Source organism: Cebus imitator, unplaced genomic scaffold, assembly GCF_001604975.1.
Source record: "Cebus imitator isolate Cc_AM_T3 unplaced genomic scaffold, Cebus_imitator-1.0 Scaffold589, whole genome shotgun sequence".
Classification (NCBI taxonomy): domain Eukaryota; kingdom Metazoa; phylum Chordata; class Mammalia; order Primates; family Cebidae; genus Cebus; species Cebus imitator.
In genome coordinates, this window is record NW_016107904.1 from 489,079 (window position 1) to 513,802 (window position 24,724).

The following is a 24,724-nucleotide window of genomic DNA, read 5'->3' on the forward strand; positions in this document are numbered from 1 at the left end:
GAATTTCCTTTCTAGTTCTCACTATCCTTTTCCAGCCTTCAGAATCTCAGACTGGAGTTAAAATTCCTTTTCGTATTATTTTAATTATTGTTCTCCCCACCTCCACCCCTTTCCTGTTTCCCCCTCCTCTTTTCCCCTAACGGGACTGTTCTGCAAAGCCTGCAATGATTGATATGATGGCAGTGCTGTCATTCTTTTTAACCAAAAAAAAGTCATTTTTGTTCTAGTTATTTTAATAGAGTCCCATTAAAGATGTATTGCTGACTGAAATATCGGCATGAAGGGCTCTCACTGAGCTGAGCCCAGGAATTAAGAAGTCAGGAAATCGGCTGCTGCATTGCAAGAGAGCCTTGTGTGACACCGAGTCTCCTGATTGGGGAGATCATTACTGCTATTATGACTCGACTTGCGTAGGAATTTTAAATTCCATCTGAATGTCAGTAATAACCCTCTTAGCAAATTATCCTGAATAAAATCACGAAGGCATTTTATATAATAGGTGTTGAATTACTGGATAGATTTGCTAATTAAATACTCTTTGTTCTGCTGCAGTTGACATTACAGGGTAAGATCTTGAACAATTATTCTCAACAGCTGTACTTTGTTAAGGGAAAAATTAACCACAAAGTTTATTTTTTTACACTTGAAGTTGGCAGATTTTTGAAATGTGCTTGAAAAAATTCCATCATCCAATTGGTAATGAGTAGATAAATATGCAGGTGTTGCTGTGAAATCAGATAACTGCAGACTGCCTTATTAATGAATTTAGTAAGCCTTTATAGCCCTGTTTTCTAGCCGTTGGCACTTATAAAATGATTTTCTGTCAGAATGGGCAGCTTTAATATTAGACTTGTCACTTCAAAGTAAACTTATGAATGGTCATCTTGTAATCATTGTACCTTGTGTCTAGTAGACCTTTCTAGGTACTTGTGGTTATTTTTAAAAATGTGTTTCTTTAATGGGGAAAATACCTGTAATGTATAAGTTTTTGATTATTGGCTTCTAGAACATTGATGTGATTTGAATTTTTGAGTTTTTTTTTTTTTTTAAGAAGGTAGTGGGACATAATAAAAAGAAAATGAAACATAAAGTCCAACTTCTAGATCAAGCTCTTGGGCAAAATCTTAGAGCCTGATTTTTCTCATCTGTCAATTGGGACTTATAACATTGTGTACCCCCTAGGATTATTCACTTAGCATTCTATAAATATTTATTAACAGCTCCCATGTACCAGACTCTCTGTTAGATACTAAGAATTTGGTAGCTCCCTGGATATCCAACAGCTGAGCCCTACCCAGTGAGCAGTTTGAATTGAGGGCAGCTTTGGAGTGTTTCTGCTCATTAGCACTTGGATAAGCATTGGACTAGAGAGGGCACTGTGATACCCACCATCTAGAACTGCTTAGTGAAGAAGCATGAGAGGTTAGGGGTCAGACTGGCTCTGGGTTGTCTTGTATAGAATAGGCTGAAGAGTCGCCAAACTGTGGTGAGGACCTTGAACCTGAGACAGAACATTATCATTAGCTACTGGTGAGGTCCACAGAAATCGGTACAACCTCTGTAGAGAGCTATTGGGTATTATTTACTTTTAAAAATTTGAAACATACAACCTTTGACCCAGTATGTCTACTTGTAGTAATTTTTCGTGTTACTAGCAAATTTGCAAATTACACATGTATAGGGATTATTTATTGAAGTACAGTTCTCATGGTAAAGAGTAGAAATAACCCATATGTTCATTAATAGAGCACAAGTTAAATAAATTATGTTCTATTTATACAATGGAGTACAATGTAGTCATTAAAAAAGAATAAGGCAGCTCTTTATGTGTGGATTTTAAATAACCTCTAGGTTAAGTGCTAGGTGAAAAAAGCAGTTGCAGCTTAATCTATTTACCATTTCTGCAAAAAAGACATCCACCAAAAGATTTCTGCCACCAAAGAGAAAATCGTTTTGGTAGCAGTCCTCAGGTTATGCATGGAAATGGTTGTGAGTTGGTGGTGGGATGGAGTAGGGCTGGGTGATAGATCTGAAAGGTGAAGGTTGCCAGTTCACATTGAAAGTACATTCAGGGATGACATAGTAGGTTTGGTTCATGTTATGTAAGAAGAGTAGACGAAATTGGTTATTGAATATGTGGAGTTGTAGTAAAAGGTTGACAAACTGTTCCTGAGGTTTACTGAGGTAACAGTTACGTTATGGTGTTGTCTGTTGTGATGAGGAAAGCTAAACCTCGCTAGGTGGAAGAGGCAGAGAGTAAAGAGGACACTTGATAAGTAGTTCTGTCCTCACTATGATTAATTTGCCTTGGATTGATCTCATTATTGCCCTTTCCCTAAAGGAATTGTCAAGTATTCTCCCACAATGTATTTCCCTGTAATTTAAATGTTAAAAAATGAAGATGAAGTTGGGTAGAGTGAATGTGTTTTATAAGTTAGCTGAATTTTAGTGTCTAGTGGAAAAGTAACTGGGATTACTACAGAACCTATCAGTCACCTGGCAGACAGTTTTTTGAGTGCCTGTTATATGTGAAGTCTGTAGTTAGGCACAAACATATGGTCTGACCTCCAGGAGCTTCTAGTCTAGTTTGGGGTGGGTAGGTGGGAGCTAATAACATAAAGGATCATTCAAGTACTAGTAGAATAATGCAAACACGGATGAGAGGAGAGAGACAGGTATGGGCTGGGCCAGTCAACTCATGCAAGAAGGATTGTAAAATTCATTGATAGGAAGAGGACTGGGGAAGGAATTCCAGGTAGGGGGCACACTGCGTGAGTGTAGGCATGAAAAAATGAGTCTGTACACAGTTAACTGTTGGAAGACTGGGGAGATTTATTCTGTCCTCCAGCAACAGGATCTATATAAAAGAATAATAGGCCAGACAAGTGGAATAGTGGTTTAGGTGCAGTTGCAGAATTTGGTCTTGATCTTGTAGGCATCCAAGAGGCATTGAAAACATTTAAGAGATTGGTAATGATATTCAGGGTGAATTAATGAGACCTAAAGCCAGTAGAGATGTGAGCTGGTTCATTCTCAGTGACAACCGCATTGCCATGGAGTCAGGCACTTTCCACCTTGCAGCTGGCCCTGTTCAGCATGTTAGCTTGCACCCTAGGCATGGCCCTTCATGGCCACAGTGGTAGTTGCTGCTGCTCCAAGCAGCCCTCAGTCTAAAAAGGTAGTCCCCCCGCCCCCTCAAATCAGGAAGGAAAACCTTTCACAGAAGCATTCTACAGGAATTCTTACTTTTAATAGGCCGGGATTCTGTTCACATGCACATGCCTAAACTGATCACTGCTTCCAGAATGGAATTATCATGATTATCTTAGTCCAGTGGTCCTTAACCTAGCTTGCAATGTAAGAAAACTGTTGGGGCCAGGTATTGGTTGCTGTTGTAAATTTTTTTAAAAAAGATCCTCAAATAATTCCACTGTACAGTCAGTATTAAAACCACTGGTTTAGCCTAATCAGAATTGAATTCACCACCACCCACCACCCCCAGGGCAGGAGAAAGGGCTTCCTTGTCTAAGAACATAATATTAATACAATGAACATCTGAACAAAATTGGGAGATAGTAATAAAGGGGAGAGGGCAATAAAAAATACAAAGTAATGGGTAGATATAAGATAAAGACAGGATTTACAAAGCTCTGTAATAGGGAAAATAAGAAAAAAATGACACCATGAAGCTTGAGCTTAGTTGACAAGGTGGACTACTGAAGTAGGAAAAAGAAGTATAAATGAAGTAAATCTTTATCTGATTTATTAGAAAAGTGACCTCAGCTTTAGGCTGATGCTTTGAAAGATAGGTGATAGCAGAGAGGCAATAGCATGGAGTGACTAAGGCCCGATACTCTGGAGTCAGAATGCCTGAGTTCATATCCTTGTTTTGTCTTTACTAGGACACTAATTTCTCTGTCTTTTGGAATCTAATGAAAGAGGATATTAACAGTAGCTACCTCTTGGAGATCTAGGGGAATGAAATGAGAAAATTCACAAGGTGTTTCTTGCACAGCATCTAGCACATGTATTTTAAACTCTCTCTCTCTCTCTCTCTGAGTCCTAATTATGTCATATTACTATTTTTTCAGAGGTTGTATTTTGTTAAATATGTGTTACTTCTTATCTGGCACAAAATAATTTATATCAGTTTTTATTTCTATCCACGCTGTAACCTGAATATCTCTGATATGTAGCTATGTGGGCCTGGGGACAGACCCATCTACGGATATTATCCATGTTTGTCTTCATTCACTGAATGTTTCTTGAGCCCCACCTTTTTACTGGGTACTGTGGTAGCTCTAGGCAATATAGTCTACTCTGTCTTCAATGAATTTAGTCTAGAGAAGAATTTTAAATGTGCTTTTTTTTTTTTTTAACTTTTTAAGATCCTGAATACCATGAGTAAGAGTTGCCAGATTTGAAATGCTTTGTTAAGCTTTTTTTAGGCATGCAGCTCTATTTAAGTATTAGTAATGAGAATAGTTTGCTTTTTTGCCATGTTATAGTGATATTTTATTGTGTGTTTATTAAAGATATATGTTTGTATATATGCATCCATATCTCTGGCTAAGAATCAGCATAGAGGCACACTTATTTTTAGATTATATTGATGTTACTTTTTTTTAAGGGCTGTTGTTAGAAGACCTTCAAGAGCTTTAGAAATACATGGAAATGGCAAATCATTGAGTGTTATCTATCTCTATGTGCTTCTATTTATGTCTTTATAATTGTGTAATGTATTAATCTTGACTTTTGTTTCATTTAGATTTTGATGCATACAAAAGAGATGGTACAAAAGGTAATGTCGAGCATTTTCATTGTATAAAACTCTTAAATATCGTAACTGGCAATGTTTTTGTATTCAAGGAATATTGTAACCCAAACAGACTGGAAATTGCTTCTTAGGTTGCCTAGTTTACATTTATAATCCCTCCTAATGGATTACAGCTTTTTTCTTTTACCAACACTGATATGATCTAGCCCCTGCTTGAAGCCTATATGTGAGTGTTTCAAGCAAATTAGTAACAGTGCTAATTAGAGTTTATTTCCAGGCCTTTATACTGTATGTGCTCTAGTGTTGTTTGTTATGATTGATTTTTTTTGGCACTCTTCATATTCTACTAAATACTGTTTGCAACTGTATTAAGAATTTAATATGGATTTGTGCCTCTGAATTTATAGAATCCATTATGTTTCTGCTTCTTGAATTGCCATGACCACTAAGCATGTTGTACGGTGGATAAATATAGACCCCCGTATCCTAGTCTTTTATTCTCCTTTTTCTTATCATTTAATTTGGTATTTTGTTTCAGCTGAAACTAGACACATTTCCCCTTCCACTCTACTCTCTGTTTTAAGAAAATTTGAGAGATATTCTTGATGTCAGGGTGCTTGCCTTTCTGGTTTATAGGGGCTTAATCGTCAATTGTATACCCTGATAATATGAATAATAATTAACATAAACGTTTGAAAAGTTTGGAGCCTGTAATTTCTATAGTATGGAAAATCTTTAGTTTCATTGTATGTAATGGTCACTGTGTTTTTGTTGTTAATTTTTATAATTTTTGCTTTTCATTAGATGAATCTTGAAGTTATTTATGGAGATACAGATTCCATTATGATAAACACGAATAGCACCAATCTGGAAGAAGTATTTAAGTTGGGAAACAAGGTGAGAAAATTTTATGAATTTTCTGCTTTACCTACTTTTGTGAATTCTGTTTTTAACATGGAACACTATAAATTCATGAATGTGCATGTATATGCTTCTGAAAATAATAAACTTGGTGTCTCTCAATTCTTCAGTCTCTCTTATTTTTCTTTCTTTCTTTATTATTTTTTTTCTGAGATAGAGTCTCACTCTGTTACCTAGGCTGGAGTGCAGTGGTGCGATCAGGGCTCACTGTAGCCTTGACCTCCTGGGCTCAAGTGATCCTCCTGCCTCAGCCTCCCAAGTAGCTGGGACCACAGGCACTCGCCACCATGCCCAGCTAATTAAAACAATTTTTTTTTGCAGTGATGTGTTCTCACCATGTTGCCCAGGCTGGTTTTGAACTCCTAGGCTCAAGTAATCCTCCTGCCTTGGCCTCCCAAAGTTCTGGGATTATGGGCATGAGCCACCACGCCCAACCCTCTTGTTTTTAATTTCTGTTCCAGCTGTTTGTTTGGAGGGTGAAATTCAAAGGTAATTTTTTTCTTTAAATGGTAGATAAACGTTTTTCCTTTGAAAACAGTCTGTTACGTATGTTTAAGATGTATTCACATTAGTACTTCCTACATTGTGATTCATATGTCTGGTAGGATTCAGATGCATTTTATATGTAAGTACCTACATACATCCATATACACTCACAACTGTAATTTTTACAGGTGTACTTAAAATATATTTGAAAAGACAAGGGGGCATTTTAAAATAATCATTTGTAGCTTCTTAGTAGCAATTCACAATAACAATTCGCAGTTTTAGAAACACTTGCTATGTTAAGATATTGTCCCAGTGAACTAAAACAGAGATATCATCTTGGAAACTAACAACTTTCTATGGAAATATGTGGAATTTGAATGGTAGTCTTCACCTGACAGCAAGCCTGGCATATTGTACTCATCATACTGGGCCTTGAAAAGTTGTATATTTTCCCTGGAGGCGATGGCCTGTAGGGGACTATTTATTTGCTCAGCATGTAGTTGTTTGCCTATAGTCAAGGTGTTAATGGAGGTCTTAGACATTATTTTTATAATCAAAGTTTTACTTCTTTATTTCTGGCCACATATTTACTTGTTGGACTGTATTCGCTAACTGAATAGTTCAAAGGCAAGTACTGTACATATGTATTAAGTCTTTACATTCAACAAGGACTGTTCCATAATTTTCATATATTACCTGTGGCTGATGCATGCAGTCCTGTCCTTTAGTTGCATGGGATGATATATTATTGATATATTGATATAATGATATGATTATTGTCTCTCTCTTTTTTTAAATCTATTTTTGTTCCTGCATTTTTCAATGTCTTTGTTTTATACCCAATGTAATATCATGTTACATATAAGCCGAGTAAAATTGCAATATTGTATGACTTCATGTTGTTTAGATTAACTCTTGGGAATTTGTAACATGTTTATCTTCTCCTTGTTAGATGTTTGAGAAGCTAATATTAATATTTGAAATTTTCACAGGTAAAAAGTGAAGTGAATAAGTTGTATAAACTACTTGAAATAGACATTGATGGGATTTTCAAGTCTCTGCTACTGCTGAAAAAAAAAAAATATGCTGCTCTGGTTGTTGAGCCAACATCGGACGGGAATTATATCACCAAACAGGAGCTCAAAGGATTAGATATAGTTAGAAGAGATTGGTGTGATCTTGCTAAAGACACTGGAAAGTGAGTTCAGCTTTCAGTTTTGCTGTTCTTGTTTGTCTTGTAAAAATTCAGGTGTGAATGATGTAGAGAATGCTCATGAATCTGCCAAGCACAAGAACACAACTTCTTTGTTATTTTTATTATTATCAACCTTACTAAGAATTATTAATAATTCTTATTTGGAATGGAATTTTATAGGTAGATTAAAACTTAGAAAAAGCCAAATTCGCTCAGTAAGAAATGCTTGCTATAAGATACATCTCATGAGTTTTTAACTCTTGGTAAGGGTAAACCTTCACACTTCAGATCCTTAGAGTTGATTTCGTTGATGTTCATTTGTTTTGCTTTAATGTCGCTATTAGAAAGTGCCTTGTTTTGTGCTCCTGAATCTTGCTACATCTTCTTTAGGAACATAATTGTTAAGATTTTCTCATTTTATGGCTTAAAATGTTCTGGGATTCAAAGTGGGCCATGGAGTGAGACTTTGTTCCCACCCATATGATTTGTATATAAAAGATTATTAATAATACCAGGTTAATTTAAGGGCTAGTTCTCAAATCCTATGTGTACCTCAGAATTAGTAAATGTCATGACTGACCTCCTAGCTTTGCACCTGAGACTGAAGAATGTGATAATAAGACCTGCTTTTTAAAGGATCATATTAATGTGCAAAGCACTCATTTAAAAATGAAGTTTTAGACTGGGCGTGGTGGTGGCTCATGCCTGTAATCCCAGCACTTTGGGAGGCTGAAGCAGGCGGATCACTTGAAGTCAGGAGTTTGCGACCAGCCTGGCCAACATGGTGAAACGCTGTCTCTACTAAAAATACAAAAATTAGCTGGATGTGGTGGCACATGCCTGTAATCCCAGCTACTGGGGCAGCTGAGGCAGGAGAATCACTTGAACCTGGGAGGTGGAGGTTGTATTGAGCCAAGATTGCACCTTTCCACTCCAGCCTGGGTGAAGCAGCAAGACTCCGTCTGAAAAAAAAAAAAAATGAATTTTTAGGTGCTTTGTGTACCATCTTTCATATACTCCTATTTTGTGACCATGACTAATTCTGAAAGTAGAAGAATGTTTTTCTTTAAAGCTAAATTTCCAAATCAGTTTTAATATTCTGAATATCAGCATTTAAAAACTTGTTTTCCAATCTTCCTCTTGCTGTCAAGTTGGGAGATTAGCAGTTATTGCTGCTGCATAACTACTCTTGATTAGGCAGAGTTGACCATCTGAGTATAGTCCACTGTGAGCCTTTTATGAAATGTAGCTTGAAATGCTTCATTGCCCCCAAATGTACCCAAAGAAAAAAGTACTTTGTATAGACTGTGGATTAGCGTCTTCTCTTCAGCTTTTGTGTTTTCTAAGAAAAGATGCATCATAATAGAAGTAAATTTCTCTGCGTTAGAAATGTATTAGTAATTAAAGCTATACAAATGTTTTTGTCAGGGTTCTTTTTCTGACAAATTATAATGCAGCTGTCAAACCCTCGCTCTGCATTTTCTCAGAAATGGATAAAATATTGGCTTTCTTACTCCTTTCCTTTTACTTTTGCCTTTGGGTTTGGTTTTTAAGGGATAGCATAAGGGAAATAACTGAGCAATAAAATGAAGGTGAAGAAAGAAAAGTTTGAAATCTTTGTTTTTTAAAAAAAAATTTATGTAAAGGGCTTCATATTTCTACTCACCTAGCTCATGGTTGCTCATCCCAGGTGGAGATGATGTCTAGATATCAGAGATAATGTCTTGGTTCTTTGTGAGGAAAGTGAAATATTTGTCTTCTAAAATTTTAACTTATGGGTAGAATATAACTGTGCATTTTGTAATTGCATAAAAGTGTAAACATAAAAATGGAACGCATACTTCATCACATTTTATATAAAATATTAGCTGCCACATAAAAATGATCTGTATGTTTAGGGTCAAACTTGACATTACAAGGCTGGCAAACTTTCAGTAGAGTTGGTGTTAAAAAGCAAATAGTAACTCCCTTTTTGACATTAACCCTCATATTAGCTCTTAGTGTAGCTCTTGGCCATGTGTTAATCTAATGGCATTTCTCTTCCTTTCTTATTCTTTACTAGTAAAATATGATATTAAAAAATCAACTGCTGTCTTTTTTTTTTCAGGTTTGTGATTGGCCAGATCCTTTCTGATCAAAGCCGCGACACTATAGTAGAAAACATTCAGAAGAGGCTAATAGAAATTGGAGAGAATGTGCTAAATGGCAGTGTCCCAGTGAGCCAGTTTGAAATTAACAAGGTAAATGTGGCATTTATTGTTGAGCCCAGCTGCTGTCGTGTGTTTTTCTCCTCCTTCAGATAGTTGAAGAACCACCTCATCCTTGCAATTGAAATAAATTCTAGCTGGTGTTGAAAGCTGCTTAACAACTATGTCACAGATTGAGCACTAGCATACCTCTTCCAGCCACAGGTACAGCCATGTCTCCCAGAAACCTTCTGTCTCTAGTCCTTACTTTAATTCTTGGAAGACTCATTTTCAGAGGCCCTATGGAGTGATATAGTTTACTTATTGGGGACTGGAGAACACTACCTTCTTCAGTCCCTTAAGTAATAGTTGTTTGGGGTGTAGGCCTGTAGGCTTATTGTGTGCATTCATGTGTTTGTTTAACTTCACAGATGGTGATCCTTAGAGGTGCTGTACTCGGAAGGCTTTTGGGGACCTAAGTTATTTAGAAACAGTCTTAGTTGTTGAAAATAGGGAAATATTTTTTCTTACCTAATTTGAAAAACAAAATCTTGGTTTCCAAAGCGCTGTGTAATAAACGAAATGTTAGTTTTTTTTTTTTTCTATTTAAAAGGAGTACCTTTATATATTCAGAAGCTAATTTTGCAAATACCACACTACCCATTTTGTGGTAGATTTCATTGTCAAAGTGCATACAAAAATTAATGAAAAAGAATCTGATGCTGACACTAAATGGAAGTTTTAGAATGAAGACTCATTCATAATACTCTGCGCTCACGTAATGCCTGTCATTTTTGCACATTTCTGTACTCTTGAAAACATTTTTATATTGCAGCAATTACAATAAGTTATTTAGAAATATATTTTCATTTAACATTTTCCTACATTTTTAGATTGCCTTAAAAATCATCAAATTAGTGTATGAATCTTCTGTTTCATGGATACTTCTTTAAATTTGTTGATTATTAAATATTTTCTATTATAAATTACTATTGAACATCTTTATTTATTTATGTTTTTGCATTTGGATGAATTACTTTATTACTTTAGGTTCCTTGAAGGAAAATATTTGAGTCCAAAGATGTGAATATCTGTATGGCTTTTTCCACATTGCTTTGTGAAAGGATAATACCAATTGATAATAGCAAAATATGCCAGTTTCACCACAGTTTTACATGTAGTGGTGATGATATTTAAATAAACCTTTGCTACCGTCATGAACATGAAACTGTATTTCATGATCGCATTGAATTTTCATTTCTTTCGTTCCTAGAAATGTTTTCTTACAGTTTATGTTTATTCTTAGGTAAGTTGTTTCCTGTACCTTGACTATGGCATCCTTAATATCACAAAAGAAGACATTGGTTTGTACATTAGAAGGGGACAGTGTTTCTTGGCACTGGCTCTCCACTTTAAGTGATGAAGTTTATACATATTGACATAGAATCACTGTGTCATCTGGAAAGTAGTTTTCTTTTAAAGATTTTGTTTAATTTCTTTCTCAAAAATTTATATGAGTAAGAGTTATGACTTAAGTCTTCTTTTGGCCAGTTTTTACATCAGTTCTGCATATTGTATCCTTGATCCTGTCTACCATTCTAGAAACTTGGGTTTCTATCACAAGGGCTTCCAGGGACGAGTTTGGGAGTCTCAGTCCCAGCATGGCTACGTAATTGGCAAAGTAACACTGAGCACATTTCTTTTAGGATAGTGGACCCACACTATGATCCCCTCATATGAATGATGACACAGTATTACCAGTGTGCAGAAAGAAAGTTAGAGTCACAGATATACTGACAGTGTGTGGGTTCTAATGAATAGTCTGCATTCTTTCAAGTTTTTATTATTGAAATTTCTAGAGTTCTGTAAAAGTAGAGAGGATGGTATCATGAATCCCTATGTATCCATCACTCAGCTTCAATAATTATCAACTTATAGTGACATGTTATTATTACCAATAGCAATAGTAATTAATACTTAGTGTCTAGTATGATAGAGGCTGTGAATAGATGTTTCTGTGGCAAAACTGAAAATGTGACTTACTGCTTCTATATTCTCCATATCACTTAGCATAGCTGGTGGCAAATAGTAGTTGTTCATTAAGCATTGAAAGAATTCATTTGCTTGTTTAATCATCCATTCAGCAAACATGGAGTACCTCTTATGTACACAATGCTGATTCTGGGATATAAAGTTGAATAAGGAATGCATGGTCCATATTTTCAAGATGCTAGTGGTCTATTAAAAGTATTTACTCTTGGCCGGGTACGGTGGCTCACAACTGTAGTCCCAGCACTTTGGGAGGCCAAGGTGGGCAGATTATGAGGTTAGGAGTTCAAGATCAGCCTGACCAACATAGTGAAACCCTGTCTCTACTAAAAAAATACAAAAATTAGCTGGGCATGGTGGCACGTGCCTGTAATGCCAGCTCCTCAGGAGGCTGAGGCAGGAGAATCACTTGAACCCAGGAGGTGGAGGTTGCAGTGAGCTGAGATCACAGCACTGTACTCCAGCCTAGGCGACAGAATGAGACTCCATCTCAAAAAAAAAAAGGTATTTACGGTCTGTTGAGAAACATTAAGTTTACCCTGCCGCCATGGCTCCTTTGTGGAGGATACCTTTTAGTTTGTAATTAGCGGTAGGCTAATATACTTGGTATATTCTTGGTACCTACTTGGTATATTCTTGAGTTATGTGTATATGTAGAACACCTGTGTATTAATAAGAATTACCCGTCAAAGAGCAAATAAATATGTGGATGAGAATCTGCTCAGGGCCTTCAGCCTGGAAATGCTGTCAGCCTGTCAGCTCTCAGGCTGTTGGTCCCCTGATAGATCCACTCTGTTGTTCTGTCTGGGTATCTTCCACTCAATACCTTCAGCCCACCTGGGTGGGGGTCTCCCAGCCGAGCTGGTTGTCGGTAACTGTTCTATATTCTTTCTTTTATTTAGTAGAGAAGAATTTCTGCAGTGTGATGTAAGTACAGTAAATTCTATTGAAAGGGCTATCTTTATTATAGTTATAGTTCTGTATCTATTTACAGTAAGCTATTCATGTGTTAAAGGTGATGTATCCTGATAATCTTTAACATTTGTCTAAACACTTGCACTATTTAAAACTTGTGAGCAGTTCAGTTTCTACATTTTATTGCTTCCAAAAGAGAGTGGACTGGCAGAGTCTGTGTATGTGACTGCTTATGCATGGTCTCATGATGAGATTTTTTTTTTCACTTTTTGTGTTTGATTTTTTTTTTTTAGGTGATGCTGGTAGGACTTGAAAATGACAGGTTAGATTAGGGTGGAGACATGCATGAAGTGATGGGATTTACCTTTAGAGATTTTAGCCCTTGTTGCCAAAAGCAACTGAAAAACAGCATGTGTGATTTTGCTGAACTACTGCAATCTTAGCTTAAATATATTTCACAAAGTAACACAAAATACTTCACAGCTGATTTTTATAGCTCTGGCTAACTTGAGCCTAAACCACCAGGAAGCATTTTTTTTTAAATGAAGCCTTCTAAAACTAGCTTGTAAAGTCCCCAAATAGCCTCCATCTAATAATTAGAAAGTATGTCAGCTGAAATTTAGAATTTCTTAACATTGCACTGAAGAATAATCCATTGAAGAAGATAACAGATTCCTTAAGTGCCATTAAATCAGTAAAGATTTCTATACTGTATTGCTTGTCCAAGTCAATCAGAACTTCACATATTCCAAGTTTGAGGAGATTCAAATACTTGGGAGAGTTTCTTAGGTACTTTCCTACAATGAGTATAGAATTTAGTAAGTTTATGTAACTTAGGCATGTGCAGCCATGTTTGAGGACCTATTTTATTCTTCTATATCAGTTATCAGATTTCTTGGTCTTAGGACACCTTTATGTTCTTAAGATAATTGAAGATCCCGGCTGGGCATGGTGGCTCACGCCTGTAATCCAAACACTTTGGAGGCCAAGGCGGGTGGATCACCTGAGGTCGGGAGTTCAAGACCAGCCTGACCAACATGGTGAAGCCCCATCTTAAAAAATAATAATAATAATTGAAGACCTCAAGAGCTCTTGTTGATGTAGTTTATCTTGATATTTAGTATGTTTGAAATTTAAAAGCATTTGTTAATTTATTTAAAAATAGCATTAAGCTCTTTATATAATTATAAAAAATACCATTTCTTTCTATGAAAAAATATATTTTAAAACAAAGAAAAACTTAGCATGAGGAGTGGTATCATTTTACAATTTTGCACATCTCTTTAATGTCTATCTCAGTAGAAGACATCTGGGTTTTCATTTCTGCTTCTGCATACAATCTGTTGTGATAAGTGGTTTTGGATGAAGTATAGGAAGAATTTCAGTTTAACCCAAACATGTAGTTAGAAAAAGGAGAAGTAGTTTAGTAATTTTTTCTCATAGTTGTAGGTATTCTTCTTTGATGCTACACCAGAACTCTGCAGATGATATTTTCTTAAACTTTGTTTGTAATGTGGAATCTGAAACTGTATCAATGAACTTTTTGTGCTCTCTTATATTAAAATCTATTGGTCTGTGTTGTACTTTGAAAGAGTATTTAACCCATTTGTGGCATGAATTGACCATTTGTTAAATGTTGCTTCCCTGAATTATACAGATCCTCCAAAATAGACACATTCGATGTCCACTATCAAAAATTATATTTAAAAATATTCCTACTTATGTTGGAAAAATCTTTAAGCATTGGGAAGCTGTCAGGCTCACAGAAGTAGAAACAAGTTTCCTAAAATTCTAATTTGCACTTGAAAGCTTGAGTTTTATCTTTGACAGGTTTTTTTTTGCCTTGAAGTGCCAGGCTCACTTCTTTTTTGAGAAATTTTCTGCCAGATACCCAAGTCAGAATAACAGTAGTTTGCCTGTAATTCTTCCAAGTAAAAATTATATTCTGTGAAAAAGACAGCTAGTTTAGCTTGCAACTCAAACAGTTGCACAAATGCTTTTCCTTAAGCAATCTTTGTTTTTCAGATATGCCTCATGTGTACTTTCTGTTTTATCACACAAAATAGTAGACTTGTACTCAAAGGTTGAGAGCTTTTTTTTTTCTTTTTCTTTTTTATTTTACTTTAAGTTCTTGGATACATGTGTTGAATGTACAGGTTTGTTACATACGTATACATGTGCCGTGATGGTTTGCTGCACCTATCAATCCATCATCTAGGTTTTAAGCCCTGTATACATTAGATGTTTGTCCTAATGCTCTCCCTCCCCTTTCCTTCGACCCCCTAAGAGGCCCCAGTGTGTGATGTTTCCCTCCCTGTGTCCATGTGTTTTCATTGTCGACTCCCATTTATGAGTGGAACATGTGATATTTGGTTTTCTGTTCCTGTGTTAGTTTGCTGAGGATGTCCAGTTTCATCCATGTCCCTTCAAAGGACATGAACTCACTCCTTTTTATGGCTGCTTAGTATTCCATGGCGTATACGTGCTACATTTTCTTTCTCCAGTCTATTATTGATGGGCATTTGGTTTGGTTCCAAGTCTTTGCTATTGAGAGCTTTAAAAATTATTCTTACTACTTTGTCAAGGACATTCTTAAGTGAAAGTATATTTTTAACTATGCATGGTGGTGAAGAATACAGTGACTCTTAGTACAGTTTGGTGTTACCGTCCTGATTCATGTTTATAAGGCACCAGCATTTTTGCCCACCATTGCTCCTGTATCATCAGTACAGATAGTATTGTTATGAAAATAGTTTTGATTTTAGGACTCCATGGAAGGATATCAGGAACCCCAGGGCTCTGCAGTCCACACTTTGAGAACAGGTGAGCTCATCAAGCAGTACCTTGATCCCCATTCTTTCTCTGTCTTTTGAAACCCACCGCTTCCAGGGTTAGGTATCCCCCTCCTTTTCTTTATGCATATTGAGCTCCATTCTAATAGAATGCATTTTTTTCCCTCACCCTTTGCCTTTTTGTTTGTTTCTCTGCCTAGACTATTTTTGTCTCTGTTACCTTTTCTTAAAATCTTGTTTTTCCTTCTAGTGCCAGCTTAAGTTTTTTTCTTCCATGATTTCTGCTTTCAGGTGGAAATCATTCTTACCTTTCTAAGTTCTCTTCACACTTCATTCACATCTCCTTTATAGCACATATAGCTTATTTTAGAGGGTTTTTTTTGGAGGGGAGGTGGAGGGTAGAGTCTTCCACTAAAAGCAGATGACTGTGTCTTGTTCATCCTGTGGTACTTTATAATACTTGAACAGATTATTCTGTGAATTATTACAGATGGAGTGAAATAATTTTTTCAGCAAATATTTGGCTGCTACTGTACATCAAGCATCATTAGAAACACTGTGCATACAGTTGTGAGCAAGGCTGACATTGTTCCTGTTCTCGTGGTACTTACTTTCTGTTACAAACGCATTCTACCTTTGTAGATGTTAATTGACAGCATGAGTAAATTCAGTGATTTCTAGTGCCTTTGGGATTTATTTAGGCCAGAGGAGCCTTTGAGAAACAATCATTAAGTCAGAGTAGCTGTTATTCATCAGTCCCAACTAATCAGTTAACTCGGTGAGAGAATTGCAAACATTAAGGCTGCATATAACACTGAATTTATAGTCTTAACTTTCTATATCCAAGTATCATGTGACATGGCCTGTTAACTTACATTTCTTTTTTGTTGGGGTTGCATCTGGTTATGTTAGTTTTTGAACAAAGGAGAGAGGAGCCTTGAAGATGGGATGTTTAAAGATTCTGTAGCAGTATTTTCTACATACAGCTTCTGTCATTTTTTGTATTTATGTGACTAGTATGATTCTAGCAAAGATGTTTTTAGTGTATATCTGTGTGAGAAGGGTTTTATTTTAAGGCTTTGGACTTTTTTGTTCCCTCTTTTAGGCATTGACAAAGGATCCCCAGGATTACCCTGATAAAAAAAGCCTACCTCATGTACATGTTGCCCTCTGGATAAATTCTCAAGGAGGCAGAAAGGTGAAAGCTGGAGATACTGTGTCATATGTCATCTGTCAGGTAAACTATTGACATTCATAAGACTCTGATACCTCTTAAGAACTGGAAGTAAAATCCAGATTGCCAGTGTCTTATTTAGTATTCTTCCCAATAATTAACTTTGTGAAGTCTGGTTGCTTTTATAGCATTTAAAAAACATTAGTTAGAGGTGTAGCATATGTCATTAGGATTTTCATAAAACGTTTATGACAAGTTTATAGCAGTAGCTAGTCTTTTAACCCTAAATTAACTTTAATGCAAATGTAAGTTTCATCAGATGTTCAGCAGTAGTCCTCCTTTATCATTCCTTTTGCAACAGTTCCCATTATAGATATCAGTGAAATAATAAAAGAATAAACATCATTTTCCTAGCAAATGTCCAAATAATTATGTTAAAAAATATGGAGTACATGATTATATGGAGAAGTTGAGAGATTCTATAAACATACCCTATGAGGAAAATACACAGTTCAACCAGTTTTTTTTTTTTTTTTTTTTTCCTTCCTTCGAGTGGAGAAGGCCCACCTCCTTACCCTTCTCCCTGTTTCACAAGGCACCTCTAGGCCTTCTGGAACAGTTTTAAACCACTACCAGTTCTTTTGATAATAGCATGCCTATAATGGATGAGGAGAGAGAGTAAGAGAGAAGAGTAGGTTTTTGACTTTCGAAGCCCTTAACTCCAGTTTTAACAAAGGAGAGGTCTCATTCCTTCTCTCTGTAAAAATAACTCAGGGTCATAGCATTTATCCAAATTCTTTCATATTACTATGGTATACACTACTTAACACAAGGTATAATTTATCTAAGACTGTTTTTTAAAAAAATTAAGAATTTTATCCTAATTGTTATTGCATTATGTTGTTAGAGTAAAATTTTTTACATAAATCTAAAAATTAGTTGCAATATGATTGATATTTGTCAAACCACAGTCAGTATGTTTTTAAATCAGAGTCTTTTGAAAATTTAAAAGTAGTCTGCTGATATCTGCTATATGCCGTGGATGATGTACATAACAAATGATTTAAGTACATGGACAGGAATCAGCACTTGACTCTGTCTCCCCCCTAGGGTTACCCTTGATTAAGAACTGTTACAGAAAGCCAATTCCTGCAGGAAAATATTTCCATAAATGTCTGACTTGCTCAAGCCCTTAATGTGCTTTGCATATTGCCTCTGACAAGTCTCATCTCAAAAAAACAATTTTCATATTATGCAAATAAAGATTTTGGTAAATAGGCTAGGTTTTTTTTTTCCACTTACGTCTTCACATACGTGGAAAAGCTCTTAGATTGGTAATGACAAGAACAGATGGCAGCATACAACTTTGAAAAATTATATAGGTTCAGTGAAATAGCATCTAATAATGAAATCAAGCCACAATTATGTTTTGGCTAAACCTGCAATGAAAATGTATGGTAACTTATAAAATAGGATGATCATTGTATTGAAAAGTCATTTTTGTGTTCCTTGATGTCTGAATGTTAGGTCTTAAGGTTTCTTTTTCTCAGGTCTTATTAATATACATAGGCTCAAAATGCTATTGCTAATGTAGTACAGTACATCCAATTTTATGTATTTTTAGCATTTTCCATCCACTGGTTTGGGTCTTATTTGCTTTTTAAAAGTATGATTCATTCTTGTTTTTATTAGCTTATTCTCCTTAACATATCCCAAGAAAACCTACAGGACTTCCATTTGCCTTTGTACCCTACCCATGGGACATGCCCCCTTTCAACCTGTTTGCTAGCCAAATCTACCTACCTTTTTTGCTTTTAAGCACTCAGATTATTCTGTGTTTCATAACACAACCGTAGTTTTAGAATATGCTTTTGAAAATGAATCATGACACTTTTTTTTTTTTTTTTTTTGAGACGGAGTCTCGCCGTGTTGCCCAGGTTGGAGTGCAGTGGTGCCAGCTCAGCTCACTTCAACCTCCGCCTCCTGGGTTCAAGTGATTCTCCTGCCTCAGCCTCCCAAGTAGCTGGGATTACAGGCACACGCCACCATACCTGGCCAATATTTTTGTATTTTTAGTAGAAATGGGGTTTCACCATGTTGACCAGTCTGGTCTCAAACTCCTGACCTCAGGTGATCCTCCTGCCTCAGTCTACCAAAGTGCTGGGGCTGGGATTACAGGCGTGAGCCACTGTGCCCGGCCCATTATGACACATTTTTAAGAGGACTGTTTGCTGCCTTAAGCAAGGGTGTCCTCCAAGAATAGCCTATATCCTAAACAGGTTTTGTTTTGTTTAAAATTTACATTTAGGAAATAGTGCCCTGTTCAGATTACAAATTCAGATGAGTTCAGAGAGTAATGTTTTTGGAATCTAATTTATATTGTAGGTTGTTATCGTGTTAAACCTATGTAAATTATTTGCTCAGATCTTAAATCAACTTCCATTTGTTGGCTAAGTTTTAAATCCTTAACTATTTAACTTTCATTAGACTTAATTTCCAGAAGACAAGACCTTAGCATAATTGTTTTAAGGGGCCCACTTGTCTCCAGTTCAAAATTTTTTCCCATTAGTTTCTTACTAATGATGACTACCTAGTTTTGTATGAATCGACTGCACCTGGCTTTCTCTCTGAATTATGCACTTTGTGAAGTTCACAAATTACTACATGGGCACTTGAAGAAGATCAGCATTGCTTCTTAATCTGTTCTTAAAAGTGTATGCCACGCATTCTTGTATATACCATGGGGCCTGCTCAGATTTTAGAATGAAGTCTTTGAAGGTTTTTTTTTTTTTAATTTTGAGACAGGGTCTTGCTCTGTCACTCAGGCCAGAGTACAGTGGCATGACCACAGCTCAATGCAGCTTCTATATTCTAGGCTCAAGCAATTCTCCACCCTAGCCTCCTGAGTAGCTAGGACCACAGATGCACACCTCCACGCCCAGCTAACTTTTTTTTTTTTTTTTTTTAAGAGATGGGGGGGTGGTCTCAGTATGTTGCCCAAGTTAGTCTTGAACTCCTGGGTTCAAGCGATCCTTCTGCCTCAGCCTCTCCAAGTACTAGGATTACAGACAACAGCCACGCTGTCCAGCAGAAGGATGTATCTTGGATCATAGCCTAATTGTTTTTCCAATATAACATAGTAAAACCTGTCATCTAACCAAGTCTTTTGAATTTAGCCATGTTCAATCTTAAATTTTTAAAATACTCTGAATATGTTTGTGCCACTTTTTGTTAAAACTTGTCTTTTGTGTAAATATTTAAAATAAAAACATTTTAAACTGAAAGTATGCTCAGAAATTTTCAACTGATTTTTTGAAAACCATGTCTTACTATGAGAACTTCTAATTACATATTCGAAAGTAACTCAAGTGCCTTTAAAAAAATATTTTACATCTACAAATTCAATTTTAATTCACCATTAAAAATTATTAAACTCAACATTGCTATAACCTTAAGGGTAGATCAATTTTTTATAATTCTGTAAATTGGTCAGATTTTATTAAGGCAGTGTAAATACAGTTGAGTTGTGTGAAAAGACACTGCCCAAGGATTTTTTTCTCATGGTTTTTATCATCAACTATCACCTTATTATCATTGTAACAATTCAGGCTTCTAAAAGAGCAACAATTAAACTTGATTAATTATGCCTAATTCCTTTTACTATGTTGTAAACTCCTGACAAATAATAAGAAGCAAGTCATTTAATCTGAGTTTGCTGCTTTCTTAGGTATTTCATTTTGTCATAGAACAGGTAGAATCTAGTTGTTAAACAGGCGCAGGTGGTTTCCATTAGGAGACAAGCCAGAAAAGGAGCCCCTGCCACTGGACTCTGGTAAAGACAGTGGTGTGTGGAAGGTTGCCTCTGCCTTAGGCTGGGTGCTGAGCTGGAAAGGGACTGATTGTAGCAGGAATGAAAGAATGGGATTCACATTATAATCAGTTCTGCTGAGCAGCTGAGCACTGTGAATAGTTATAATTTACTAGTTTGAATATTAAATTCTGTTTCAGATGAGCGGAAGAGTGAGTGAGTTGTTGGATGTTGATCCAGTAGAGATAACTTTTTGGTTCACAGATGATAGTGACATCATTCACAAGGCTGGATATGGGCCAATTATATATAATTTCACAGCTTTTATTTTTATAGTATAAAAGAGAAAACCCTTGAAAAGAGGCTTGCTGACCCATCTTCCTTTTCTTTAGGAGGAATCAGGTAAATGGTACAAAATGACATGCCCTTCATTCCGGTGGCCAGATATTTGGCTTTTAGAGCCCGGCAACTCTACCACACACCACTGTCTTTACCAGAGTCCAGTGGCAGGGGCTCCTTTTCTGGCTTGTCTCCTAATGGAAACAACCTGTGCCTGTTTAACAACTAGATTCTACCTGTTCTATGACAAAATGAAATACCTAAGAAAGGACACTACATTATTTTACTTCTGCTTATTATATCTTGCATATAAATTACTACTCTATAGATTTCATTTCCCCACATTTTTACCCTTGTTTCTTTGCTTCTCAGTGATACATGGCTGTCATAGAAAACATTACTCCCAGATCTTTGAGATACTTTGACTAGAATTCTTGCCTGAAGGGATCACATTAAATTACCCACCTCCTGGGTTTAAGCGATTCTCCTGCCTCAGCCTCCTGAGTAGCTGGGACTACAGGTGCCCGCCACCATGCCTGGCTAATTTTTGTATTTTTAGTAGAGACAGGGTTTCACCACGTTGGCCAGGCTGGTCTTGAACTCCTGACCTCAGGTGATCCACCTGCCTCGGCTTCCCAAAGTGCTGGGATTACAGGCATGAGCCACCATGCCCGGCCCACATGTTTTTAAATGATCACTCCTTAAAAAGCCTTTCTGACTACACTAATTGTTACCAAGCTTTCTCAGTGTGTGGTGATACGGCAGGTGAAATTTTTTAATGTAGTCATTACTATCTTGTTGGTTTCAAGTTTTGGCAAAAAATAGAACTCAACATATACTGGATTTCTATTCTTGTACACTGGATGAGATCTCAAGATTGAGATGTTGTCCTTGATTTTCCTACTCAAAATATTCAGTAATAGGTCAAAAAGACATCTTTATGTTTAGAAGTAAATACATAAAATTTAAATTGTTGCCTCTCTGACCAAGCAAGCGTCTGTGATTAAGTTGCTTACAACTTTACCTGTGTCTTCTTTTTACATGTGTCTTTTTATCATATCTTCTTTTAGGATGGATCAAACCTCACTGCAAGTCAGAGGGCCTATGCGCCTGAGCAGCTGCAGAAACAGGATAATCTAACTATTGACACCCAGTACTACCTGGCCCAGCAGATCCACCCAGTCGTGGCTCGGATCTGTGAACCAATAGACGGAATTGATGCTGTCCTCATTGCAACGTGGTTAGGTAAGTGTCCCAAGCTCACACAGAGCCTCATGTGGTAACAGCAGCACATACAGTCTTCCTTTTCCCTTGGGATCTCCATTTATGGGCATGGTATTGTGTCTGGCAATTCTTTGTTTCTAGTTTGGAACGTATTTTTGTGGTTGTTTGGTACTGTCTCCACTCATAGACTGTGAGCTTCACATACTTGGGACGGTAACCACATGCCTGCTCCATAGTTGGCACTCACTGCATACTGAGGGAAGAGAGGGAAGGCAACAGAAAGGGTGAAGTGAAGATTTCAGGTGCTTTTACAGTCATTGGGTTTATATTGTTAGAGGTTTAATTAGTATATCTCCATTAATAAGGAGATTGATGGTATCTTGCTTATTGGTTCATCTCGTCTCTGTTGCTGAAGGTATTTTCATGTCAAGTGAGAAAACGTGGCTTCTTAACATAAAATTTTAATAATTTTTCATATTCAGTTCATTGTGAGTATCCTACTCTCTAAGTTCTTCTAAAACTGGACCCGCTGTTATCCTCTAGGAATTGGCTAATTTCTAAATTCTCGTCATCGCAGGAGGTGCCAGACAACCCTGAGACCTCAGTATTTCTTTGACTTTTTGCTGTGTCACCAGACTGTCTCCATTGCTATGACATCATTACTATTGTCATCTTTTGTTTAGAAATATATTTCATAAGCAGTCCTGATTTCATTTTTAGATGACCAATACAAAAGAGTTGCATTGCTTTTAAGGTCTTTCCTGGCCGGGCACGGTGGCTCACGCCTATAATCCCAGCACTTTGGGAGGCCGAGGCAGGTGGATCACGAGGTCAAGAGATCGAGACCATCCTAGTCAACATGGTGAAACCTCGTCTCTGCTAAAAATACAAAAATTAGCTGGGCATGGTGGTGCATGCCTGTAGTCCCAGCTACTCAGGACGCTGAGGCAGGAGAATTGCTTGAACCTGGGAAGCCGAGGTTGTGGTGAGCTGAGATCCTGCCGTTGCACTCCAGCCTGGGTAACAAGAGCGAAACTCCATCTCAAAAAAAAAGGTCTTTCCCCTCTCTCCTGTGATAAGCAAAGATAAGTGTTTTCAGAGTACTGCCTAATGTCCTGAGATGGCTCTTCACTGTTTATAAGTCAAGCCCAGGTGCCACTGGCATCTCACAGACTAATTTTGGCAATTACAGACTAACTTTCCAGCTCCCACCTATGTATCCAGTCTTATTCAGTCTATGCAGTGTTTCCCAAATATGGCACTGCCCATTCTGTTCCCGCTTCATGGAGAATTCTCCCCCTCTTTTTACTAAAACACCTAGCTTTAGCTATGGGCTTTGGCAGCATAGTGACCTGGGTTTCAATGCTGGTTCTGCTATTGACAAGCTTCTGAACCTTGGTCTACACCTTAGCTTCTTGAGTCATAGAGTTACCTTGAGGGAGAAATAAGATGATGTGTGTGAGATGTTACACTCAAGGCCTGGGGCAAAGGAAATGCTCTGTGAGTGGTAGCCACCTCCCACCTTTCTTTTAGGCTTCAGTGGAAATATGTTCCTACTCCTTCAGTCTGTAGGATTTGCTATACTTAGTGTTCAACTGCATTTGTAGAATGAGATTGGGTTTTCCATGGATGAATTATCAAGTCACATATTTTCCGTCCTGCCAGTGTTGAGTATGTTTCAGAGCTCCTCGCTGCTACCCCCATCGTCACTACCCGATCAGTGTTTACTCTGGAAGTGGAAGCTCATTTTTAACATTTGCCTAAGCAAATATTATTAGGAAGATAAAATTCTACCACCAAAATAATCATATAATGTATTCTGCAAGATGAGTTGTATTTAATGATGTTTATAAATCCTCAGCTGGGAAGAGAGGACTGTAAAAGCAAGGTGTTTTTTAGCTTCATTTTTTTCTCTACTATACATTGAGTATTTACTCTGTTGGATACAGTGATAAGTACTTTGCATTTGTTATCTCGTTCAGTCCTTGTGACAACCTCACAAAGGTATGTCGTATTAGCTCCATTTTACAGAGGAAGAAGCTAGGTTTAGAGAGGTAATGATCTTGGTCTTGGCACATAGGTAGTAGATAGCAGGCTGTGATTTCAAAGGTTGTGATCCTAACCACTGTGCTAACCTTGATTGCCTGTTCTTAGCTCTGAAAGGCTATGAAAGATGTTTTCAATCAGGAGTGGGGTAGCTTGGATCTGCAAACACGGGGAGCTTCATGTTTTTCTTGCTCCCTCCATTTCCCACTGTACACCCCATGCTCTCCACTGAAAACCTCTGAGTTTAAAAAGAAAAAAAACAAAAACAAAAACCTAGTGTAGGTTGGGTGTGGTGGCTCATACCTGTAATCCCGGCACTTTGGGAGGCCCAAGCAGGTGGATCACGAGGTCAGGAATTCGAGACCAGCCTGACCAACATGTTGAAACTCTGGCTCTATTAAAAGTAAAAAAAATTAGCCAGATGTGATGGTGTGTGCCTGTAATCCCAGCTACTTGGGAGGCTGAGGNAAAAAAAAAAAAATTAGCTAGGAGTAGTGGCGTGTAATTTCAGGTACTCAGGAGTCTGAGGCAGAAGAATCGCTTAAATCCGGGAGGCAGAGGTTGCAGTGAGCTGAGATTGCGCCTCTGCACTCCAGTGGGGGACAGAGTGAGACTCCATCTCAAAAACAAAACAAAACAAAAAACAACCTGGTGTAAAACTGTTGCCCTTTTCTTCTTTGGTTTTGAATTTTTCATTGACCCAGCACTGAGAGGAGATAGATGGAACAAGCCTTGTCTCATGAATGACATTTAAGAGAAGGATGTGCAGAGCCTTGTATGTCAGCAGAAGAGCTGAGTGGTAAAGGGTG

The 24,724-nt window shown here is 37.2% G+C and overlaps 1 protein-coding gene across 1 annotated transcript in view; it reads left to right on the forward strand.

The window, feature by feature from the left end:
• POLA1 (DNA polymerase alpha 1, catalytic subunit) overlaps window positions 1-24,724 on the forward strand; it is a 148,750-nt gene that overhangs the window by 65,414 nt on the left and 58,612 nt on the right. The window contains exons 9-14 of the mRNA XM_017516455.2: window positions 4,769-4,801; window positions 5,582-5,674; window positions 7,180-7,385; window positions 9,490-9,622; window positions 16,430-16,561; window positions 21,716-21,890. Coding sequence (XP_017371944.2) covers window positions 4,769-4,801; window positions 5,582-5,674; window positions 7,180-7,385; window positions 9,490-9,622; window positions 16,430-16,561; window positions 21,716-21,890 — 772 coding nt within the window. The remainder of the gene's footprint in view (window positions 1-4,768; window positions 4,802-5,581; window positions 5,675-7,179; window positions 7,386-9,489; window positions 9,623-16,429; window positions 16,562-21,715; window positions 21,891-24,724) is intronic.